Source organism: Oncorhynchus mykiss, chromosome 20, assembly GCF_013265735.2.
Source record: "Oncorhynchus mykiss isolate Arlee chromosome 20, USDA_OmykA_1.1, whole genome shotgun sequence".
Lineage (NCBI taxonomy): Eukaryota > Metazoa > Chordata > Actinopteri > Salmoniformes > Salmonidae > Oncorhynchus > Oncorhynchus mykiss.
Genome location: NC_048584.1, coordinates 6076924 through 6099510, shown reverse-complemented (window position 1 = coordinate 6099510; position 22587 = coordinate 6076924). Strand labels below are relative to the sequence as shown.

General features: G+C 42.5%; 1 protein-coding gene across 1 annotated transcript in view; it reads right to left on the bottom strand.

The window, feature by feature from the left end:
- Nucleotides 1-22587, bottom strand: part of LOC110498728 (SH3 and multiple ankyrin repeat domains protein 1) — a 71262-nt gene that overhangs the window by 9174 nt on the left and 39501 nt on the right. The window contains exons 3-23 of the mRNA XM_036955649.1: nucleotides 21918-22121; nucleotides 21317-21388; nucleotides 16481-16589; nucleotides 16145-16296; nucleotides 15817-15984; nucleotides 15417-15458; nucleotides 14398-14514; nucleotides 14171-14248; nucleotides 13854-13920; nucleotides 9438-9616; nucleotides 9133-9263; nucleotides 8719-8870; nucleotides 8419-8532; nucleotides 7932-8010; nucleotides 1847-1929; nucleotides 1519-1643; nucleotides 1059-1197; nucleotides 833-913; nucleotides 449-457; nucleotides 272-298; nucleotides 118-174 (exon numbers count right to left, since the gene is read on the bottom strand). Of these exons, the coding sequence (XP_036811544.1) occupies nucleotides 118-174; nucleotides 272-298; nucleotides 449-457; nucleotides 833-913; nucleotides 1059-1197; nucleotides 1519-1643; nucleotides 1847-1929; nucleotides 7932-8010; nucleotides 8419-8532; nucleotides 8719-8870; nucleotides 9133-9263; nucleotides 9438-9616; nucleotides 13854-13920; nucleotides 14171-14248; nucleotides 14398-14514; nucleotides 15417-15458; nucleotides 15817-15984; nucleotides 16145-16296; nucleotides 16481-16589; nucleotides 21317-21388; nucleotides 21918-22121 (2185 nt within the window). The remainder of the gene's footprint in view (nucleotides 1-117; nucleotides 175-271; nucleotides 299-448; nucleotides 458-832; nucleotides 914-1058; nucleotides 1198-1518; nucleotides 1644-1846; nucleotides 1930-7931; nucleotides 8011-8418; nucleotides 8533-8718; nucleotides 8871-9132; nucleotides 9264-9437; nucleotides 9617-13853; nucleotides 13921-14170; nucleotides 14249-14397; nucleotides 14515-15416; nucleotides 15459-15816; nucleotides 15985-16144; nucleotides 16297-16480; nucleotides 16590-21316; nucleotides 21389-21917; nucleotides 22122-22587) is intronic.

Genomic DNA, 22587 nt, shown 5'->3' with positions numbered 1-22587 from the left:
TGTGTGTGTGTGTGTGTGTGAGAGAGAGAGAGAGAGAGAGAGAGATCAAAAGCATAAGAATATTAAAAGCAAAGACGGCCTCTTGAAACACAAAAGGGGACAGGGGTCAGATCTTACTTAGTGCCATTTGATAGACTGTCCTCTTCTTATCAGGCACCTGGGAGGACTCGTACTCTGGAAAGCAGAGGCAGTGTATTCATAGGACCCTCACAGACTGATTTTGAATGGGGGCTTAAGGGCTGAGGGAAGTAATGATAAGCGAGACATTCACCTGCTTTCTTTTTCCATGGAGAGGCAGCTGGAGCATATTAGAGAAAAGAAGGTAATCATATTATGCTATGACAGTACACCGAGACTGCTGTAATATCACAAAATAACATGAATGAACCCAGTACATACTTTAACACTGATGATGACAATGATGATACACAACTCAACCTTTTCCCACCTTTCTCCACTGTTAGTCATCCATTTGATTTAGCCGAAAAAGAAGAAATGGAGCAGAGGTTATATTATGCCACTGCCTACGGTAGCGTTTCCAGAATGTGAACGACTCTCCATCTTTCCCATACAGAGCAAATTTCCATACATTCACTTGAAAGAGGACATGTATCTCCATAGTATAGTCCTCCTCATCAAGCCATTGGTAAATAGAAAAATGATCCTTACCTATACCAGTTAAATCCCCAAGGCTCTCTGCATCAACTCACTTAATATTTCATGGACTTTTTCAATCATTTTTTTTCTATGGGTCAGAATGTGAACAATCCTTTTCTTTTCCTTTTCTCCATGGTTTTCATGCTTCTCAACCCTCCTTCTTCAATTGTCTTACCCATGTCTTCCAGCTCTAATGTCATTGATTTGGAGCGCAGGGCAATGGCAGGAGGAGTCAGCCTCTTAGCCTGCTGGGGGACTGCCAAAGGAGAAGGACCAAACACGCACTTACTTTCTGACTAGTGTGTTGTAAACATACACTCATTGCAAACAATCATTACTGTTTACTACTATGCTATAAACATGAATTGCATAAATTACACAGAACAAACTAAAAAGTATACCTTTCTTCCTGGGGTTGGTGTCCTCCATCTCCGGGTTGCGAGCCACCATGACAACCTTGACCATCAGAGTGTTGCCACCTTGTCTGATCATGTTGACCACCTGCCTGTGCCCCACCTTCACGACATTGTGACCATTGACCTACACACACACACACACACACACACACACACACACACACACACACACACACACACACACACACACACACACACACACACACACACACACACACACACACACACACACACACACACACACACACACACACAGACAGAGAGAGAGAGAGAGATATAACACTGGCTGGCAACAAGACTAAACTGTCTTACTGCACTGTTTGAGTTCAAACTCAAAACAAATAAAAAAATCTACAATTTGATAGTCAGTACAAAAGTTGATCCCATGTTGATTTCCAGTCCTGCATAAACTCTCAGAATGACAAGCCTTTCCAGGGAGCCATACCTCAATAAGGAAGTCCCCCATCCTTAGGCCAGCCCTCCAGGCCACACCGCCCTCATCCACAGACTCAAGGTACTGCAGCGCGGGGAATGCTGGGGTCGGCGTGAACTCCTCTATAGGAGTCTGGGCTGCAGAGAGACAAGTCAAGAACAAGAGGATAAGGGAGAGAAGAAATACAATGGTGTGAAAGTGGAGGCAGGGAGATAGGATGGAAGAAATGGGTAAGAGGAAATGAGAGAGGTGAAAGTTAAATATATAGAAGGATAGAGGACTGTGGAAGCTGGAGATAGGAGACATCCAGGGGTATTTCGGAGGAGAGGCACTCACTCACCTTTGGCTCCCCGAAGCACAAAGCCAAAGCCCTCATTGTCTTTCTTCTGCAGGAGCACTGTCTTCTCCTTAATGATGTAGTCACTTAGAGAGAATAAGGAGGAAGGGGAGGAGGGAGAGGGGTGGGGGGGGGGCAATGAGCAAGAGAGAGCAAGCTATATGACTTCTTGAGTAACAGAAAGCCTCATTGTCATGCAAATAAAGCATTTCTGAATCTGGGAGACAGCTATACTGCATCACATTATGAAATCACACTGCACCAAAAGATGGGGGGGCTTGAGGCATGTCATACAAAGAGCACCACCATACAAAGACACTCTTCAAACCAGGGTAGAGTCGGTGTCATGATGGGCGAGGAGGAGTGTACTGGAGAGACCTCTCCATAATCCAGCATAACGCTGACTAGCACCAGGAAGCACGTGGGAATGTACATAAAAAATGCTGCACAGACACTTCACTGTTAATGGGAACTTAGAAACACACCTGTAATACTGCATTCGCTTTCTTCAAGCTTTCACTGCACTAGCTAACTTGGTTAGCTCTCATCCCACTTCTCCACTTGATGATGCACAGATAGGGATCTATGTTTGAGTAGCAGTTAGTCGTCGCTCTTCATAATGACATTTGCTGTCTTTCATCGATGGTTGACGGTTGTTATGATATGGTAGGATTAGTTTGACGGCACAGGGTTACGAGTTGGTCATTGCCCCATTGCCATGTCTGGGACTTCTGTTGCTTGACAGATTTATGGCTGCCTTACAGCGGCTTTCCTTCATGTAGAGCTCAGCGAATACAGGAGCCTCACTCCACAGTAGCCATATACTGTCCTACAACAACAGTGTCTCCAATTCACGCTGTAAAGCCTGCCGGGTCTCAACTCACACTGTTTTACGAGCTCAGTGCATACTGTCACCTCAGACTTAACAGCCATATACAACAACAGGGTCTCCATCTCCGTTCATCTAAAGGTCTCAATTCACACTGTTTTACGAGCTCAGTGCATACTGTAACCTCAGACTTAACAGCCATATACAACAACAGGGTCTCCATCTCCGTTCATCTAAAGGTCTCAATTCACACTGTTTTACGAGCTCAGTGCATACTGTAACCTCAGACTTAACAGCCATATACAACAACAGGGTCTCCATCTCCGTTCATCTAAAGGTCTCAACTCACACTGTTTTACGAGCTCAGTGCATACTGTAACCTCAGACTTAACAGCCATATACAACAACAGGGTCTCCATCTCCGTTCATCTAAAGGTCTCAATTCACACTGTTTTACGAGCTCAGTGCATACTGTAACCTCAGACTTAACAGCCATATACAACAACAGGGTCTCCATCTCCGTTCATCTAAAGGTCTCAATTCACACTGTTTTACGAGCTCAGTGCATACTGTAACCTCAGACTTAACAGCCATATACAACAACAGGGTCTCCATCTCCGTTCATCTAAAGGTCTCAATTCACACTGTTTTACGAGCTCAGTGCATACTGTAACCTCAGACTTAACAGCCATATACAACAACAGGGTCTCCATCTCCGTTCATTTAAAGGTCTCAATTCATGCTGTTTTGCAACTCCATTAGGATGTCTGGCTCTTCGGTCACTGTATGACTTGTGGTTGAATCCGTTGGGTTGAAATCCCCGTATTTTATTCTGGAGCTTCGTTTTTCTGCATTAGATGCCCGGATAAACTCAAACTGACGCCTCCAATCGACTGTGCAAATCCACCAAGGTACAACACGGCTGAGGATGAGAGTCTTTGCTTTTCTGGGAGTTGCTGAACTCGGTGTGAGCAGGCAGTACATGGGATCCATTACAAAGCAGAAGAAACCACTGTTAACTTCTCATACTGAGGTCTACAGTTTGGACTGTCCCTTTCATCCTTCACTTGTGTGTCGCCACACTGTCAAAGTTACGGTTTCGCCAACGCAAAAAGCCGCCTTCCATCCATCTGCTGTTCACACTTCATTCCTTTTCTCTCATCCCGTCTTCTTCGTGCATTCCCTCTCAAAGGATACAAATCTACATGCAGCAGTGTGCTCAAATGGCTGGTTTGTATCATGTTATCCCCAAGGCAACAGAGGTGTAGGAATGACACCGTGGTTCTTTGAAATAGTCTGTACCATTTAACCCCCGTCGTTCCTGTTACATGTATATGTGCATATTGACTGCTTCTACGTTACATGAATTCACCACTGGCCAGTGTGACACTCACAGTGGTCACAGTATACACTCCCATATTACAGTAGCCTACAGTATTACAGGAGCATACATTATTACAGTAGCCTACAGTATTACAGGAGCCTACATTATTACAGTAGCCTACAGTATTACAGTAGCCTACAGTATTACAGTAGCCTACAGTATTACAAGAGCCTACAGTATTACAGTAGCCTACAGTATTACATTAGCCTACAGTATTACAGGAAGCCTACAGTATTACAGTAGCCTACAGTATTACAGGAAGCCTACAGTATTACAGTAGCCTACAGTATTACAGTAACCTACAGTATTACAGTAGCCTACAGTATTACAGGAGCCTACAGTATTACAGTAACCTACAGTATTACAGAAGCCTACAGTATTACAGTAGCCTACAGTATTACAGTAGCCTACAGTATTACAGGAGCCTACAGTATTACAGTAACCTACAGTATTACAGTAGCCTACAGTATTACAGGAGCCTACAGTATTACAGTAGCCTACAGTATTACAGTAGCCTACAGTATTACAGGTGCCTACAGTATTACAGGAGCCTACATTATTACAGTAGCCTACAGTATTACAGTAGCCTACATGTACGCTCCCTTCTGATTCCTGAATCATCCTCTGTAGCTTCCAGGATTGTACAGAAGAAGCAGCGTTGTAGGCATACATACTTACATACTCATCTTCTACATTTACATACATGCAATTAAACCATGAGACACAATGACATACACGCAGACACAATTCAGGGACACCGACACAGATTAACTACTCCCACAATGACACTCAACCACAGTGACACACACTGTGCCTGTGCGCTCACACCCACTTACACACTCACATGAAGGAAATCACAAACAAACCACTTAATGTGTCCACTCTCGCCCTTTCTACAAAACAATTATCATCCTATATGTTGGTGGTACAAACACAGATGGAACACACAGTTTATGAGATATGGCAATATATAGCTGACATTGCAGCGTGCTCTCTCAGATTACACTCAGAAATACATGAGAGGGGAGAAACAGAGATAAACATGCTGCAGTCAGAGCCTCCATTCAGTAGCCACTTCCGTCACACACAAATACACACACACACTGGAAAAAGAGCATTTCACACACACACACACACACACACACACACACACACACACACACACACACACACACACACACACACACACACACACACACACACACACACACACACACACACACACACAAATACACACAATACAAATACACACACACACAATACATAGCTTATTAATCCGCCTTTCAAATCCACGGCCTCTCTGTTGCATCTACCTCTCCCCTCTCTCCATTGTCCTCTCCTCACATCCATAGCCAGGCAATGAATGAGGAAACAGCGGCTACCTGTAAATGAACCACACGCTCCTGTTTCTGGGGCCCAGTGACGGCCACGAAGAAGAGAGGGAGAGAGAGAGAGACAGATCTCTCTCTCCGCATCCCCCCATTGCCATTTCCCCCCTCCTCTCCTCCACCCCCTCCTCTCCCTCCGCCTCTCGCTCTACCAGCGAGAGCACAGCCAGAGAGAGCCGCGAGAGTGGAGGAGAGGAGAAGAGAGAGAAGAGAGAGAGGAGAGAGCGAGCGCTGGCCTAGCACGTCTACACCCTGCAAGCTCAAGACAGTGCGAAAGAGAGAGAGAGGAGTAGAGAGGGAGGGAGAGTGAAAGAAAGAAAAGGAAAGCTACAGAGATGGTTCTCTGCGACAAGGAGAGAGAGCGCAAGAGAGAGGAGGGAGAGAACGCTGGATGTGAAAAAGGGAAGGCGGAGGGAAAGAGAGAGTGGTGGTTTAGCATAAAAGAGGTAGAGAAAAGGGATGCTTTTGCAGGTGGGGGACGGGGACGGGGACGGGGGGGGGGGGTAACAGGCAGCAGGGATGCGGTGTTTACTTGAACATCCACTGACTGGTTTCTGGCAGACACATAAACAGCTGATTTCCACTCCAGAGAGATTTCCTAATCTGCAAATACAGACACACACATGCACATAACAGCACTTGCAACATTCAAATTCGAACAAAACCCACTCAAAATTCTCATTGACATTCTCCCTAACACACAAATGCAGTGGGTAGCAGCAGCCGTACATCTGGAGCTGGATCCGGTTCAAAATGCTACTGTATTACAAATCGGCCACATAACCACCACTGTACTACACACATTTCTACATGCACTCTCTCTTCACACAGACGTCATTCACCGTCTGAGTCACTGGCCATTATTCACATAGCCAAATACCGGTGAACCTTTATTAAGCTAATAATAAGAGCTTCTTAGCACACGGCTAATTTCAGCTACACGTTGAAAGCCCAAAACCCTGGGGGCGTGGAGTCCCTCCTCACACCTGCCGATTGACCGAACGCAAGCTCATCACCTCCAAATCCCCAAGACTCATCATCAGGATGTTGTGCCGCACGCTCACACACGCGTAGAGACACACACACACACACACACACACACACACACACACACACACACACACACACACACACACACACACACACACACACACACACACACACACACACACACACACACACACACACACACACACACACTCACTCACTCACTCACTCACTCACACACACACACACACACACACACACACACAGCACTGTTAGTCCTTATGATGCACACCACAACTGCAGCTGTCTGGGGCTGGACTGCAGCTTGACGCTAGAAGATTAGACAGATGCAATGGGGGAGAAGGAATCCATCGTCAACATTTATGGCATTATTTTTTAACAGGGAAAATAAGCAGGACTGAAAGGGCGAATTCGGAGGGGTGATTGGTCATGTGAGTTGGGCTCCAGCCACCCTGTTTATAGACTGTTCTCTCTGATACCGCGCTGCAAGCGGTACCGGAGTGCCAAGTCTAGATCCAAGAGGCTTCTAAACAGCTTCTACCCACAAGCCATAAGGCTCCTGAACATCTAATCAAAAGGCTACCCAGACTATTTGTATTGCCCCCCTTTACACTTCTGCTACTCTCTGTTATTATCTCTGCATAGTCACTTTAATAACTCTACCTACATGTACATATTACCTCATATTACTAACCGGTGCCCCCGCACATTGACTCTGTACGCCCCAGTTATTTTACTGCTGCTCTTTAATTATGTTACTTTTATTTCTTATTCTTCTTTTTTTTTAAAGCTATTTTTTATTTTATTTTTTAAACTGCATTGTTGGTTAGGGCTTGTAAGTAAGCATTTCACTGTAACGTGAAATGTTGTATTGGGGCTGATGTGACAAATACAATTTGATTTGATTTGATTTTGGCCAGATGAACAAGCAGAAGTCAAGCAACTTTGTCTGCTAGATGTACAAGAAATAGAATTGAACTGACATGTTGACTTCCGTGCTTTTAGCGCCAGCATGGTCTTAACACAGCTGAACAATAGCATAAACACGCAATCACTTCCGGTTTACCCTACACACACGCACACCTTCCTCCAATTTCAACCCAGAAAACACGCCCATCAGAAACACCAACGAATTAGCCGATTCTAACTGTCCACCTACACAAGTGACAAAACACAGCTAAAACATTACAGTAGATCATGTCTAAGCTTACTGTATGTGTTCTACTGAGAATCACAAGGGCTGCAGAGCACGATTAGTACTGGGTATTCAATCTTAGCAGAGTTAGCTAGTGATTTCCCCTAGCCTCTTGTCTTCTGTTCCTTCATTACTTCACTATTGCTCCACCTTTAGAACCTGGTGACCATGGTGACCATGTGTCCCAGGGGTAAAAAGAAAAAGACTTTGCGTGAGGTCATTCATCAATACGTCTAGTCCCTGAGGGCCAGCAGATGACAAGTTTTAATCAAGTCCAGTCTTACCTGGGGCCATCCACGCCATCATATGCTCCCATGGTGACATTACGAAACAGCTTCCTCTTGGCTTTCTCACTGCGCGTCTCTGGAACCAAAAATCATGTGTCACATTTATATTAATGTGTGTTTTTTGTCGTCTTTGTGTCCCCGCTATTTGTGTACTCAGTGTGTCTTTGTATACTTTTGTATTCCACTGCATCATCTCTGAAACACACAATGATCAAGTTGGTTGTTGTGGTGGTGTGCTATTAATGTTACTGGGTGGGTGTGATACATGCCCTACTGCATGTAACATTGTGAGGATGTCCTGCAGTCAATAGAATGTTGGCAACTGAATGAAGATAAGATGAGTCATTCAGTAAATGCGGGGTTAGCATCTGTAGAGGGATTTTGGTTGGTGTTTGTCTGAGCTGATGCAATGCGAGTGAGGATTGTGTCTTTGTCTGAGCACATATTGTATTTGGTTTCCATAAGGTTGCTGGTGTTGTCTCACCTGATCGATTGTCCTTACTGGGAGGACCCACCTCCTCCACACAATCTGAGGGGAACCAGCCTGTACGACCTTTCACTGTGCCTTCCCAGAACCCCCCCTCTCCAACACTCAACACTGAGAGAAGGGAGGAGAGAGAGAGCGAGAGCGTGAGAGAGAGAGAGAGAGAGAGAGAGAGAGCGTGAGAGAGAGAGAGAGAGAGAGAGAGAGAGAGAGAGAGAACAAAGAGAAGAGGGGTCATCCCAACTTTACAATCAACACCGTGGCTCTCCAAAAACCCGCTCCTCTCTGAATCTCTCTTACCTTTGACTTTGTCTCCTTTGCTGATGCTGAGCTCTTTGTCTCCGTGGGCAGTGTAGGCCCTCGTGGCCATGTACACTCGCCCTGGGACCGCACTGTACATATGCCTCATCTGACCCCCAGCTGACCACCCGCCACTACCCGCTGAGGTCGCACTGCAACAGGAAAGACAGAGGAAGAGTTTGTGTATCATGGAACAACACCTGGGGATACCAGTAGCAGAGATAGAGGGACAAGAAATGGCTCATGACAGTGGTTTACACTATGAGAATAACATTTTTGGAAACTCTAAAGCGGGTAACAGCCCCATTGGCTGTAAACAACCAAAATGCATGTAAAAGCATCACTTTTTGGATATGCACAGTATTTATAAATTGATTGAAATATCTACAGTCTCTCCCTCCAGTCTGTTCGCACCCCTGTCTGCCGCGCTGTGGTTTGCTTTGATGCCTCTCCTCCGTGTCGCTCTGCCCTCCTCCTCGCGACGGGGAGCGGGTACGGGCCCTGGGACTGCTGGAGCTCCTCACGCCCTCAGAGGCCCTGCGACCCTAGACAGAGAGGGAATACACACACACACGCAGGATGAAATATAGAATTGTGTTGAGACTTACACAGACCCACAATTCATTGGTTAACATCCCAAAGCAACTAAGAGCACAGCTCCCCAATAAACCGTATAGTTGCAACCTCCTGCTACATCTGCGTACTGTGCCTCTATGTACCTTTCCAGGGATGGGATTGGCTCCAGCAGCCTTGTTGGATAGGGCCACGGGGTCAGGCAGGGTCATGCTGTTATCACTGTTAGCACGCAGGAGAGGGTAGGGGTGAGCCATGAGGAGAGGGAGCGTGCGCGCACTCTCGCCTCTTTTGGGAGCATACTTTGGGGATTCCAGAAAGGGCACTGAGAAAAGAGAGTCACAGGTAGGTGGAAAAACAATGAGGTTAGTGCAAGAGTTGAGAGAAAGTGGGAGGGAATACTGTGAGAGTGTGATCAATGAACAACCCGACTCAAGTGATTCGGATGCAAAGACAATCGACAAGTAACACAGATGGACTTGAACACCACAGACAACCCTCAAACTGGGCAAGCAATAATCCAAAACATCAGTTGAGGTCAACCGGCCACCTCTGAACCAATAGTGTTTTTAGAAACAAAATAGTTTGTAAAATGTAAAATTAGCCTCTGTATGCTGATCCAGTGCACCGCATCAAACACCATCTACCAGTGGGATAAAACAACTTAATATGATGGCAAAAGACAACAGATCTTCTGAGTCACATGTTGATTGATGAAGCAGAACACTTATACCAAACAATGCACTGCAAAGTGATTTATAGCAGACAGCATGACAGACATACAGTACATACACTTAGGAGGAATATTTTCCCCTCATTTTACAAATGTTCCATCCGGAGAATAAATCACTTTTCTCCCAGATAACCCGGTGTTCCCCGAAAAAAACAGAAGTGTCACTTAAATGGGCCTATGTCTGGATTTGATTAGAGCTTTGATCTAAAACTCAAGGCTGATGCTACCTGGGCCTGGTGAGCCATACAGTAAATGCATTTTACGAGGCCTACATCAAAAAGTACCCAAACCCAAAAAAGCCCAAATTATTGTGCCATTATCCAACACATGTATGATATATAGGTTACTGCGCATTATGCTTGACAGAAAAACAGAAAAGCTTATAGATGTGGCTAGCTATATGCTCTCTCGGGTAAAGAAATGAAACAAGCTCCAGTAGGCTGATCTTTTTGAGTGTGGACTGTATTACTGTACTGTATTATATTATATGACTGGATTTACGCACATTGTTCAAAACCACGATAAAGCTGAGAGAACATGTGATTCTGGTAAAAGTTACTCAAAAATTGTTATTTTAATTTTGAAATAGGGCTCATATTTGTGTAATAAGCAGCCACATATATACCTTCATAATATGTTCCCTAATGTTATTAGCCTGCCTACCTCTTTCTCTCTCTATTGTTGCTTCAGTCGTTCGTTTCTTCTTCAGTTAAACGAAATAAGCTTTGTTGTCCTCATCATTGCAATGACATGCTTGAATAATATAGGACTAGAGTTAGATGAAGACGGCTTCCCCTTCTCTTCTCGAAGATTGAATGGTTATGGGTCTGAATAAATAACTGCTATGGTCTACCGCCATCGCTCGCTCGCTCTTCTTTCACCCATGAGTTCTATTGGCTGCTGTATTTAATTTTTAAGCAAACAAGAGCAAGCATCCCTCTTTGATTAGTCTGTTGGTAAAAGAAGTGCAACAACAAAAAATGTCCGGCAAGCTATTCTATTCTAGCTTTTTCTGCATGAGACTCCAAGATCTAAGGAACGTTTTTTTAAGGTGAGGCCAGCGGAACACAGGTGCGTGCGTATTGTGCAAGACACCGAGGCTTTAAGTTAGAAGCTTATTATGCATAACCCAACATTCATTAGATAAATGTTTTGGCTAATAGTAAATTGAATGTATTACCTGAAAGAGGTAGGCTAGGATATACAGTAACAGTCAAAAGTTTGGACACACCTACTCATTCAAGGGGTTTTCTTCATTTGTACTATTTTCTACATTGTACAATAATCGTGAAGATATCAAAACTATGAAATAACACATATGGAATGTTAAACAAATCAAAATATATTTTGTATTTGAGATTCTTCAAATTAGCCACCGTTTGCCTTGATGACAACTTTGCACACTCTTGGCATTCTCTCAACCAGCTTCAGGAATTAATTTCAATTAACAGGTGTGCATTGTCTTCTTAATGAGTTTGAGCCAATCAGTTGTGTTGTGACAAGGTAGGGGTGGTATACAGGGGCAAACTACCTGCCCTCCAGGACACCTACAACAAGGAAGGCCAAAAAGATCATCAAGGACAACAACCACCCAAGCCACTGCCTGTTCACCCCACTACCATCCTGTTAAACAGCCATCACTAACACAGAGAGGCTGCTGCCTACATACAGACTTGAAATCATTGGCCACTTTAATAAATGGATCACTAGTCACTTTAATAATGCCACTTTAATAATGTTTACATATCTTGCATCACTCCTCTCACATGTATATACAGCATTTTATACCAAATATTGCATCTTTCCTATGCTACTCTGTCATTGCTCATCCATATATTTATATGCATATATTATTTTTCCATTCCTTTACTTAGATTAGGTAGTTGTTGTGGAATTGTTAGATTACATGTTAGATATTGCTGCACTGTCGGAACTAGAAGCACAAGCATTTTTGCTCCACTCGCAATAACATTTGCCAACCATGTGTATGTGAACAATAAAATTTGATTTGATACAGAAGATTGCCCTATTTGGTAAAAGACCAAGTCCATATTATGTCAAGAACTGCTGAAATTAGCAAAGTGAAGGTCAGTCAATCCGGAACCTTTCAAGTACTTTGAAAGTCTCTTCAAATGCAGTCTCAAAAACCATCAAGCTCTATGATGAAACTGGCTCTCATGAGGACCACCACAGGAAAGGTAGACCCAGAGTTACCTCTGCTACAGAGGATAAGTTTATTAGAGTTACCAGCCTCAGAGATTGCAGCCCAAATAAATGCTTCACAGAGTTCAAGTAGCAGACACGTCTCAACATCAACTGTACAGAGGAGGCTGTGTGAATCAGGCCTTCATGGTCGAATTGCAGAAAAAAATAACTACTAAAGGACACCAATAATAAGAAGTGAATTCCTTGGGCCAAAAAACACGAGCAATGGACATTAGACATGTGGAAATCTGTACTTTGGTCTGAATGGGTCCAAATGTAAGATTTTTGGTTCCAACCACCATGTCTTTGTGAGACACAGAGTAGGTGAACGGATGATCTCCGCATGTGCGGTTTCGACCTTGAAGCATGGAGGAGTTGGTGTGGGGGTGCTTTCCTGGTGAAACTGTCAGTGATTTCTTTAGATTTCTAGGCACATTTAACCAGCATGGCTACCGCATCATTCTGCAGTGATACGCCATCGCATCTGGTTTGCGCTTAGTGGGACTATCGTTTGTTTTTCAACAGGACAATGACCCAACACACCTCCAGGCTGTGTAAGGGCTATTTGACCAACAAGGAGAGTGATGGAGTGCTTTATCAGATGACCTGGCCTCCACAATCACTGACCCTAACCCAATTGAGATGGTTTGGGATGAGTTGGACCGCAGAGTGAAGGAAAAGCAGCCAACAAGTGCTTAGCATATGTGGGAACTCCTTCATGGCTGTTGGAAAAGCCTTCCAGGTAAAGCTGATTGAGAGAATGCCAATGTCATCAAGGCAAAGGGTGGCTACTTTAAGAAATCTAAAATATATTTTGAATTGTTTAACACTTGTTTGGTTACTACATGATTCCATATTTGTTATTTCATAGCTTTGATGTCTTCACTGTTATTCTACAATGTAGAATTATTACAATGTAGAATAATAGTAAAAATAAAGAAAAACCCTTGAATGAGTAGGTGTGTCCAAACTTTTGACTGGTACTGTATATATACTGTATATATCAATCTTGAACAGGATTATCTATTTTGGATGCAATTTGAAGACTGCTCTCGCCTGCTCTAATTTAACGCAACAATATTCAAGTGATTGGCCGTTTTAAAACTCTGCAGCTACAATTAAAAAAAAATCACAAATCTTTAAAACAAATAAACAAGGTGATGGAGATGATAAATTCTACATGCATTTGTCCTTATACCGTAGCATAGGCAATGCTGCAGTAAATGCAGGCCTACCTGTCACAAGAAAAAAAAAGTTACCATGATGAGATGATAGGTCTACATGCAATATGAACTGCACTCCATACTGAGTTGGGCTGTTTGTCCACAACATGAGTGTTGATGACTGATCATGCAGAGAGCAGAGAGAAGACCGCAGGGAAGCAAGATTTAATCATTTCATATAATGTAACAGTTCCATTTCACATCATGTTGTTGATATAAATCATTTATTACAGTTGACCAGTGTCTCGCAGTTATTTATCCCGGGAAAAGGGAGTGGTTTTGGGTGGTAAATCTCGGTAACCGGGTTCCCGCCATTCAACGCTAACAGACACTCATGCACCAAAACTCACTATCAATCACTTCCTAATCTGAAAAGACCTACGTGGAGGACCAAGACTTACCTACATCTGCATCTCTGTGGTTTTTGAGGATTTCCCCAAGTTCAAAATGGCCCGACATTACTGCTACCTTCAAAACACAGACACATGTACGCACACATACAATTACATGCAACACTGTAACACATGCATCGGGTAAAGGAAGAGTCCCTCCAAAACAGCAAACGCCCAATTTAATAAACACTTAGCAAATAATACATTTAAAACAACTAACTGATTTTCAACTCAATGGTTTATTGACTTATAGCAAACCTGACTACATTAGGGTCGGCAGAATAAATAACTAAAGAAAACTGAAAACATTAAGTTGTTATTGATACCTGAAAGGGGGTTTGTCCATGCGTGTTCTTAATTTCCTTACTGGCCCCTCTGTAGAGCAGAACACGAACACAGCTTTCCTGATAGGCCAGAAAGACAGCCACTTAATTCAGGACTAAAATGTCACACAGACATTTGAAACTCAAAAAACAGTTACTTTGAGTTCAACTTTGAATGGACACGAACACTGATTATTGTGTTGTCCCTGTATTTTAAAAATTATACTTACCTTATTATACAGAGCACAAATATGAAGTGCGGTGTTCCCTGAGGCATTCTGAGAAGTGGTATCTGCCCCATAGAACAGAAGGTGCTCCAAATGCTGGGCAAAACCATTCTGGCAGGCCTTGGGAGGAGGGGGTGTAAAGAAAGTATCAAAAGATTACATCACAGAAAGTATCGAAAGATTACATCACAGAAAGTATCGAAAGATTACATCACAGAAAGTATCGAAAGATTACATCACAGAAAGTATCGAAAGATTACATCACAGAAAGTATCGAAAGATTACATCACAGAAAGTATCGAAAGATTACATCACAGAAAGTATCGAAAGATTACATCACAGAAAGTATCGAAAGATTACATCACAGAAAGTATCGAAAGATTACATCACAGAAAGTATCGAAAGGGTCATCACATCACAATCACTTGAAAATATGCAATTACTGTGCTTATTCATACAATTGTGACACGTTAAAAGACAAACAGAATAAAATATAGAACTGATGAATGTCTGAACCATTGCAAAATAAATAACAAATTAAGAAATTAAAACAATATAAACAAGCTTTTGACCTTCCCCTTAACGGTTTCCACTTTCGTTATTTGCACTTAAAATAACACAACACAAAATTAGAGAAGTAACAAAACACAGGACACTACATAAGTTAACATAAACTAAAGTAAAATAGAATGACACCACACTGGTGTACAGCAGCGCACTGAGATAGTGAGTGAATGACGCAGAGATAGCGGATGTCAGCACGAGATGGTGTCTAATGGTGTCTAATGGTTATCCGCATCTCAACAGTTACATGAGATGAATGTACTGAATTGTGAAGGATCTCCGTTTCAGGAAGAAATAACTCAACTCTGCTTTCTTTCTTCTTCTTTTTTACCCCTTTGAGACCATGGAAGGTCATGTAAGGTCATGATCCTAAGAGTCACTCTTCACCCCAACTTCACAACTTGGAAGTACTTGGAACTTGGAAGAATGGAAGTATTCATGGATTAGATGATCAGTACCTTGTGTATCTCTTGCATTCCAAATTCCTCTTCATCCCTGAGCTATGGAGAGAAAGGAAGAGAGGGAGAAAGGGAAACAACGGAAAGAGACCAGCGAGAAGGTGTCTCTCAATGGAGGAGAAAGGAGAGTGCAAAACGAGGGGTGAAAAGTTTAAGACATGGACAGGACAGGAGATTGAAAGTATGCTAAAACCCTAATGTACTATACCAACGTATGATAATACACAGAAGACAAACATACACAAAAATCAACACACAAAAAATATTACACATAAACATATGATGCTTCAGATTCGATTAAAGTCAAAGTCAAATACTGACATATTTACAAAACACAGTCCAAAACAATATCAACCCCCATCCTTGAGATAGGCAGCCGGACAGACAGCCAGACGGATACCTGGTGAGACTCCTCCCAGCCATTCTCATCCCTCACTCCCAGTCTGGCCCTGTAGTAGAGTAGGGTCTCGCAGCAGGAGGTGTCGCCACCTGTCAGCACTGAGTGGTACAGTGGGGTCAGGCTACATCGGTCTTTGTAGTTAGGAGATGCTCCCAGGGACAGAAGAGCCTAGCAAGGAGGGGGAAAAGACATGTTTATTAAATGCATGTTTATTTTGTGTGTGTGTGTGTGTGTGTGTGTGTGTGTGTGTGTGTGTGTGTGTGTGTGTGTGTGTGTGTGTGTGTGTGTGCGTGTGCGTGTGCGTGTGTGCGTGTGTAGTCCTAGTTACCAGCAGTGCAACGTGATTGTGTGCCCTGACAGCCTTGTGTACAGCTGTCAGTCCATCTCTGGTTCTAAAGTCCACATGGGCCCCACCCTGAACGAGCACCCTGATCCCCTCCACTGTCATGCCAGACTGCACCGCCACAGACAGTGGGGATTCTGAAGAAGATGAAGAGAGAGAGAGGAAGGAGGCAGAAATGGAGGAACAGGGAGAGAGGGGGGAGCAGAGAAAGTGTTTGAGATTAAGAGGGTTGTCAATATCTGAAATTATCATTTGACATTTGACTGAAAACAGTGTTAAAGTCATGCAGTGGCAACCCTATCAAGCTAGTGTTCAACTCACCTCCGTTGTCAGGGTCATGGTAGTTTGGGTCGAGACCTTTTTCCAGGGCTTTTGACATCTTATCTATTGATCCACTTGCAATGTAGTCCATGAACTTTTTCAGACTCACCTGCACGGTAAGAGGTTGAGTGGCCAATATCAACATTTGTCTGTCATAAAACCAACTAACAAATATAGGGAGAGAGTAATGTTTCCCTAATGTTTGAGTGTCAAGTTTTCTATTAGTTTTCTATTAGAACGTTATATCTACAGTACAGGGAGATCTAAAAGTATTGGGACAGTGACAAGTGTTGTTGTTTTGGCTCTGTACTCTACCACTTTGGATTTGAAATGATACAATGACTATGAGGTTAAAGCAGGGGTTGGAACCAAAATTATTTTCCAATAATTTAGTTCTGAACAGAATTACTATTTTTTTGTTTCCGACCAACAAAATAAAGTTCTGAACCGATTTGAACTTCAAGACAGTACCGGTTTATTTAGTTCCTTTCTGTTCATTTTTAACCTGTCAAATCAACAGTTTTTTTACATTTTCCTCACTAAATTACTTAACCAATCGGTGTGGATAGAGCAGGCAAGCTAGTTGCTTAAATGCATGATGGACAGACAAGTGTAGCCTATGGTGCAAGATGTGACTGAAATTTTGTAGGTGGGCATCTTGTTATGACATAAATTATCTGAATTAGGTCCACAGAATTATACCTAGGAGGAGTGGCTTCTAATGTAGAAATTTTGAATGTCCTTTGAGCTAGCTAGCTAACAAGCTTGTGTGTGCAGAGCTGCACCAGAATTATCCCTAGGAGGAGTGGCTTCTATGTAGAAATTGAATGTCCTTTGAGCTAGCTAGCTAACAAGCTTGAGTGTGCAGAGCTGCACCAGAATTATACCTAGGAGGAGTGGCTTCTATGTAGAAATTGAATGTCCTTTGAGCTAGCTAGCTAACAAGCTTGAGTGTGCAGAGCTGCACCAGAATTATACCTAGGAGGAGTGGCTTCTATGTAGAAATTGAATGTCCTTTGAGCTAGCTAGCTAACAAGCTTGAGTGTGCTGAGCGGCACCAGAATTAAAAATACGTCTTACCTTTTTGTAGTTAATAAATCCAAAGTGAAACGTGATAACTAGCATATTCTTTTCTAGCTAATTAAAAATCTTACTCCTTAACATTATTAACTGGTTCCCATGCTTTTTAAAGAATGGTGCTGTTCCAGAACAGTATGGGTCACTTTTGTTACAGGTTCCGTTTCTGTTCCATGAAACATGTTGTTATTATACGGTTTTCAGTTCTGTTTCCTGAACGAGTTCTAACCCCCAGATTTAATTTGAGGGTATTTCATCCGTATCTGCAGAACCGTTTAGAAATTGCATAACATATTAATGTACCAGACACGTTTCATAGGAAGGTGTAGCAGTTGTCAGGACACCGCCTGATAGTCCCAAAGAAATGTTCTCCAAAAAAACATGTTTCATTAGACATGGCTTTGTTACTGTTGCCAAGCCCATCAAGGACCTGATTGGTAAACCCCTAATGCATTCACAGCTCTTTTAGTCTATTTACAAGGTTAGGAATACACACACATTGCTTTTAAGTTACATATTTAACACACGATTTCATTTTGGATGTTTATTTATACAGTCTTTACTATATAACATGTTCTGACCTGGGATCTGAACTCACAACCTCCTGGTTCACAGCATTCAGCTATTAGTGCTATGCCACCATGTCTGTGTAGGTTGTCAGTTCATTTGCCTATTCTCTCTAGTTCGATTTCATTTACTTATTTGAACAATTTAAGGGCTTTCTGTATAGTTCTACAGTGCCTTGCGAAAGTATTCGGCCCCCTTGAACTTTGCGACCTTTTGCCACATTTCAGGCTTCAAACATAAAGATATAAAACTGTATTTTTTTGTGAAGAATCAACAACAAGTGGGACACAATCATGAAGTGGAACGACATTTATTGGATATTTCTAACTTTTTTAACAAATCAAAAACTGAAAAATTGGGCGTGCAAAATTATTCAGCCCCCTTAAGTTAATACTTTGTAGCGCCACCTTTTGCTGCGATTACAGCTGTAAGTCGCTTGGGTTATGTCTCTATCAGTTTTGCACACCGAGAGACTGACATTTTTTTCCCATTCCTCCTTACAAAACAGCTCGAGCTCAGTGAGGTTGGATGGAGAGCATTTGTGAACAGCAGTTTTCAGTTCTTTCCACAGATTCTCGATTGGATTCAGGTCTGGACTTTGACTTGGCCATTCTAACACCTGGATATGTTTATTTTTGAACCATTCCATTGTAGATTTTGCTTTATGTTTTGGATCATTGTCTTGTTGGAAGACAAATCTCCGTCCCAGTCTCAGGTCTTTTGCAGACTCCATCAGGTTTTCTTCCAGAATGGTTCTGTATTTGGCTCCATCCATCTTCCCATCAATTTTAACCATCTTCCCTGTCCCTGCTGAAGAAAAGCAGGCCCAAACCATGATGCTGCCACCACCATGTTTGACAGTGGGGATGGTGTGTTCAGGGTGATGAGCTGTATTGCTTTTACGCCAAACATAACGTTTTGCATTGTTGCCAAAAAGTTCAATTTTGGTTTCATCTGACCAGAGCACCTTCTTCCACATGTTTGGTGTGTCTCCCAGGTGGCTTGTGGCAAACTTTAAACAACACTTTTTATGGATATCTTTAAGAAATGGCTTTCTTCTTGCCACTCTTCCATAAAGGCCAGATTTGTGCAATATACGACTGATTGTTGTCCTATGGACAGAGTCTCCCACCTCAGCTGTAGATCTCTGCAGTTCATCCAGAGTGATCATGGGCCTCTTGGCTGCATCTCTGATCAGTCTTCTCCTTGTATGAGCTGAAAGTTTAGAGGGACGGCCAGGTCTTGGTAGATTTGCAGTGGTCTGATACTCCTTCCATTTCAATATTATCGCTTGCACAGTGCTCCTTGGGATGTTTAAAGCTTGGGAAATCTTTTTGTATCCAAATCCGGCTTTAAACTTCTTCACAACAGTATCTCGGACCTGCCTGGTGTGATCCTTGTTCTTCATGACGCTCTCTGCGCTTTTAACGGACCTCTGAGACTATCACAGTGCAGGTGCATTTATACGGAGACTTGATTACACACAGATGGATTGTATTTATCATCATTAGTCATTTAGATCAACATTGGATCATTCAGAGATCCTCACTGAACTTCTGGAGAGAGTTTGCTGCACTGAAAGTAAAGGGGCTGAATAATTTTGCACGCCCAATTTTTCAGTTTTTGATTTGTTAAAAAAGTTTGAAATATCCAATAAATGTCGTTCCACTTCATGATTGTGTCCCACTTGTTGTTGATTCTTCACAAAAAAAATACAGTTTTATATCTTTATGTTTGAAGCCTGAAATGTGGCAAAAGGTCGCAAAGTTCAAGGGGGCCGAATACTTTCGCAAGGCACTGTACTTACTTTTATGATTAACGGAGTAAAATAACTAGTTACTGGCTTCAAATATTGTAATAGTATTACAGTTATGTTTTCAAGTAACCCGTAGATTACTTTCAGAAGCATATCTTTTGGTAGCCTAGTGGTTAGAGCGTTGGGCTCCACCGGAAGGTTGCCGGATCGAACCCCTGAGTTGACAAGGTAAAAATCAGTCGTTCTGCCCCAGAGCAAGGCACTGTTCCCTGGGCGCCGAAGTCATGGATGTCGATTAAGGCAGCCCCCTGCACCTCTCTGATTCAGAGGGGTTGGGTTAAATGCGGAAGACACATTTCAGTTGAATGCATTCAGTTGGACAACTGACTACGTATCCCACTTTCCCTTTTCCAGTGTGTTATATTCTGTAAAGCCTTGTCTCATGCTAATGGAATTAATGCTGTAGGCTAACTCGTTTCCAATAGGCTATTGTAAATGCCGAAAATCAAAGAATGATGGCAGCTGTGTTGTTACCCTGCTTAACGTTTTCCTTGTGCAAATGCACCCATTATTTTTAAGTTAAATCGAGGAGAAAGAGAACAACATTTTAGTAAAATGCTAACTCTGAAAAGGCAGCATTGATCTCTTTGTCCAGAAACACCACATCAAACCTGACAGAGCTGGTAGCCAAAGTTCCAGAAATGAGTGAAAGAGGAGAAATCTATACACATGATAATCAATAAAAATACATAAATAATATGTCCAAGTGTAACAAAAATGTCCATACAAACAATCAAAATGTCTGATAAATGCAATTCAAAACAGCAATAATGACATTAACATATGCATTGCGAAGAATGTGAGAGTAGGGTGAATCCCCAAGCAGGTCTCAAACCCAGGACACCAGCATCAATGACAAATTCCCTAAATACTGTCCCAATAAGGGATATCTCTAGGCCATGTGCTTATTTTTTGTGTATGTTTGGTAGGACGTTGATGGAATTTGCAACGTTCCCATAAAACGTGTCTAGAACATTAACATCTTGTGTTCTGAGAACATGGCAACCATCTTCTGTGTGTGTTTGGGGCAACGTTGATGGAATATTCTCCTAACCCACAGAAAACTGGACACATGAATGTTCTTGCAACGTTCAAATGAAACCAATGAACATTCATTTCTTAAGTTCTGAGAACATGGTAACCACGTTCTGGTTCTAGTTGACATTAAGGGAATGGTCCCTTGGAAACGTTCCTTGCACATCCCAGGAAGATTCCCATGAAAACGTAAGTTAATGACCTAATGAGACTTTTAAGGGATCGTTCTCTAATGTTGTGGTAACATTTGTTGTTAGCTAGGAACATTAATTAGCATAGTTGTACAAATATGTTTCACCTACAAAAGTGACATAAGAATATTATAACAAAATAGGAAGTACCTTGGTGTGCAATTTTGTGAGTAGTTTTTCATCCAGGTTTGTCTGTTTGTATACCCTGGTCTTGTACCTAAACTGTAAAACAGAAAACATTTATGGTAAAACATTTATTTAAATCTTTAAATAAACAACCACATTTATTTTCATATTCTTGGCTCCAACTTGGCCTAATCTTAACACTGTAGTGCCTCTGGAATCAACCCGAACCCCGATCTGTTGCATATTTGGAACCCCACCCTGAACACTTGCAAAAGATGCACCACAAGAGGGCATCATAATATCAGTGTATAGGTATCACTGTACTCTATAGGACTTTAATAGTATGTGAAGCTCCACAGTGAAAAATCTAAGTCACATCCATGCACTGGAAACCCACTAAAAACGTATGTTAAATATATCTATAAGAAATCTGTTTGCTCCTACAAGGTGGTTGTGGTTATGGTGGAGGTCATGCATTTAAAACAAAATGGAAATCAAATTTGTGGGCAGCCCATTAGTCAAAGTCAGTTTCTAAATGATCTTCCTGAAAAGCCTAAATGGGATAAACATATTTTTACTGCATCATTATCTAACAATGTTTTCAGAGTGTCTTCCATCAAAATACCTCCAGGTAAGGCACCCCTTTCTCAAAGGACTGTGGGTAGTTTCGGAGGCAGCGCTCCTCCTCCAGGAACATGGCATCGCATCCGTCTCCGGCGGGCTGAAAGAGGCCATAGTTATAGACGTCCCACAGTGGCTCGCTCAGCGAACAGATGACCTCCTGCTTGGCGCTCCAAACTGTGAAGTCAGGGTCAAACTGCAGACACCTCTGACAGAGGGAGGAGACGAGAGACAAGACAGCACAGTGAACAGTTGATAAGAGGGAGATCATGAATGTATTGTTTTCAAGGTGGTTTGTGTGTGTGTGTGTGTGTGTGTGTGTGTGTGTGTGTGTGTGTGTGTGTGTGTGTGTGTGTGTGTGTGTGTGTGTGTGTGTGTGTGTGTGTGTGCGTGCGTGCGTGCGTGGGTGCGTGTGTGCGGGTGCGTGCGTGCGTGCGTGCGTGTGTGTGTGTGTGTAGGATGGAAGTAAGGAGTGGGTCAAAGGTGTGTTCTACATTTTAAATGCCATTTGATTTGACTGAAAGGTGTATAATTAGCTTGGCAAACAATTTGTGATCCAAATCTAAAGCATAATTACAGTTAATTAACTAAAATGTGGTGACATCGAGGCTGTATTTACGGCTCGTGATTGACAAGTTTTTGTATTAAAAGTAGATGTAGTACTTTCACCTTTC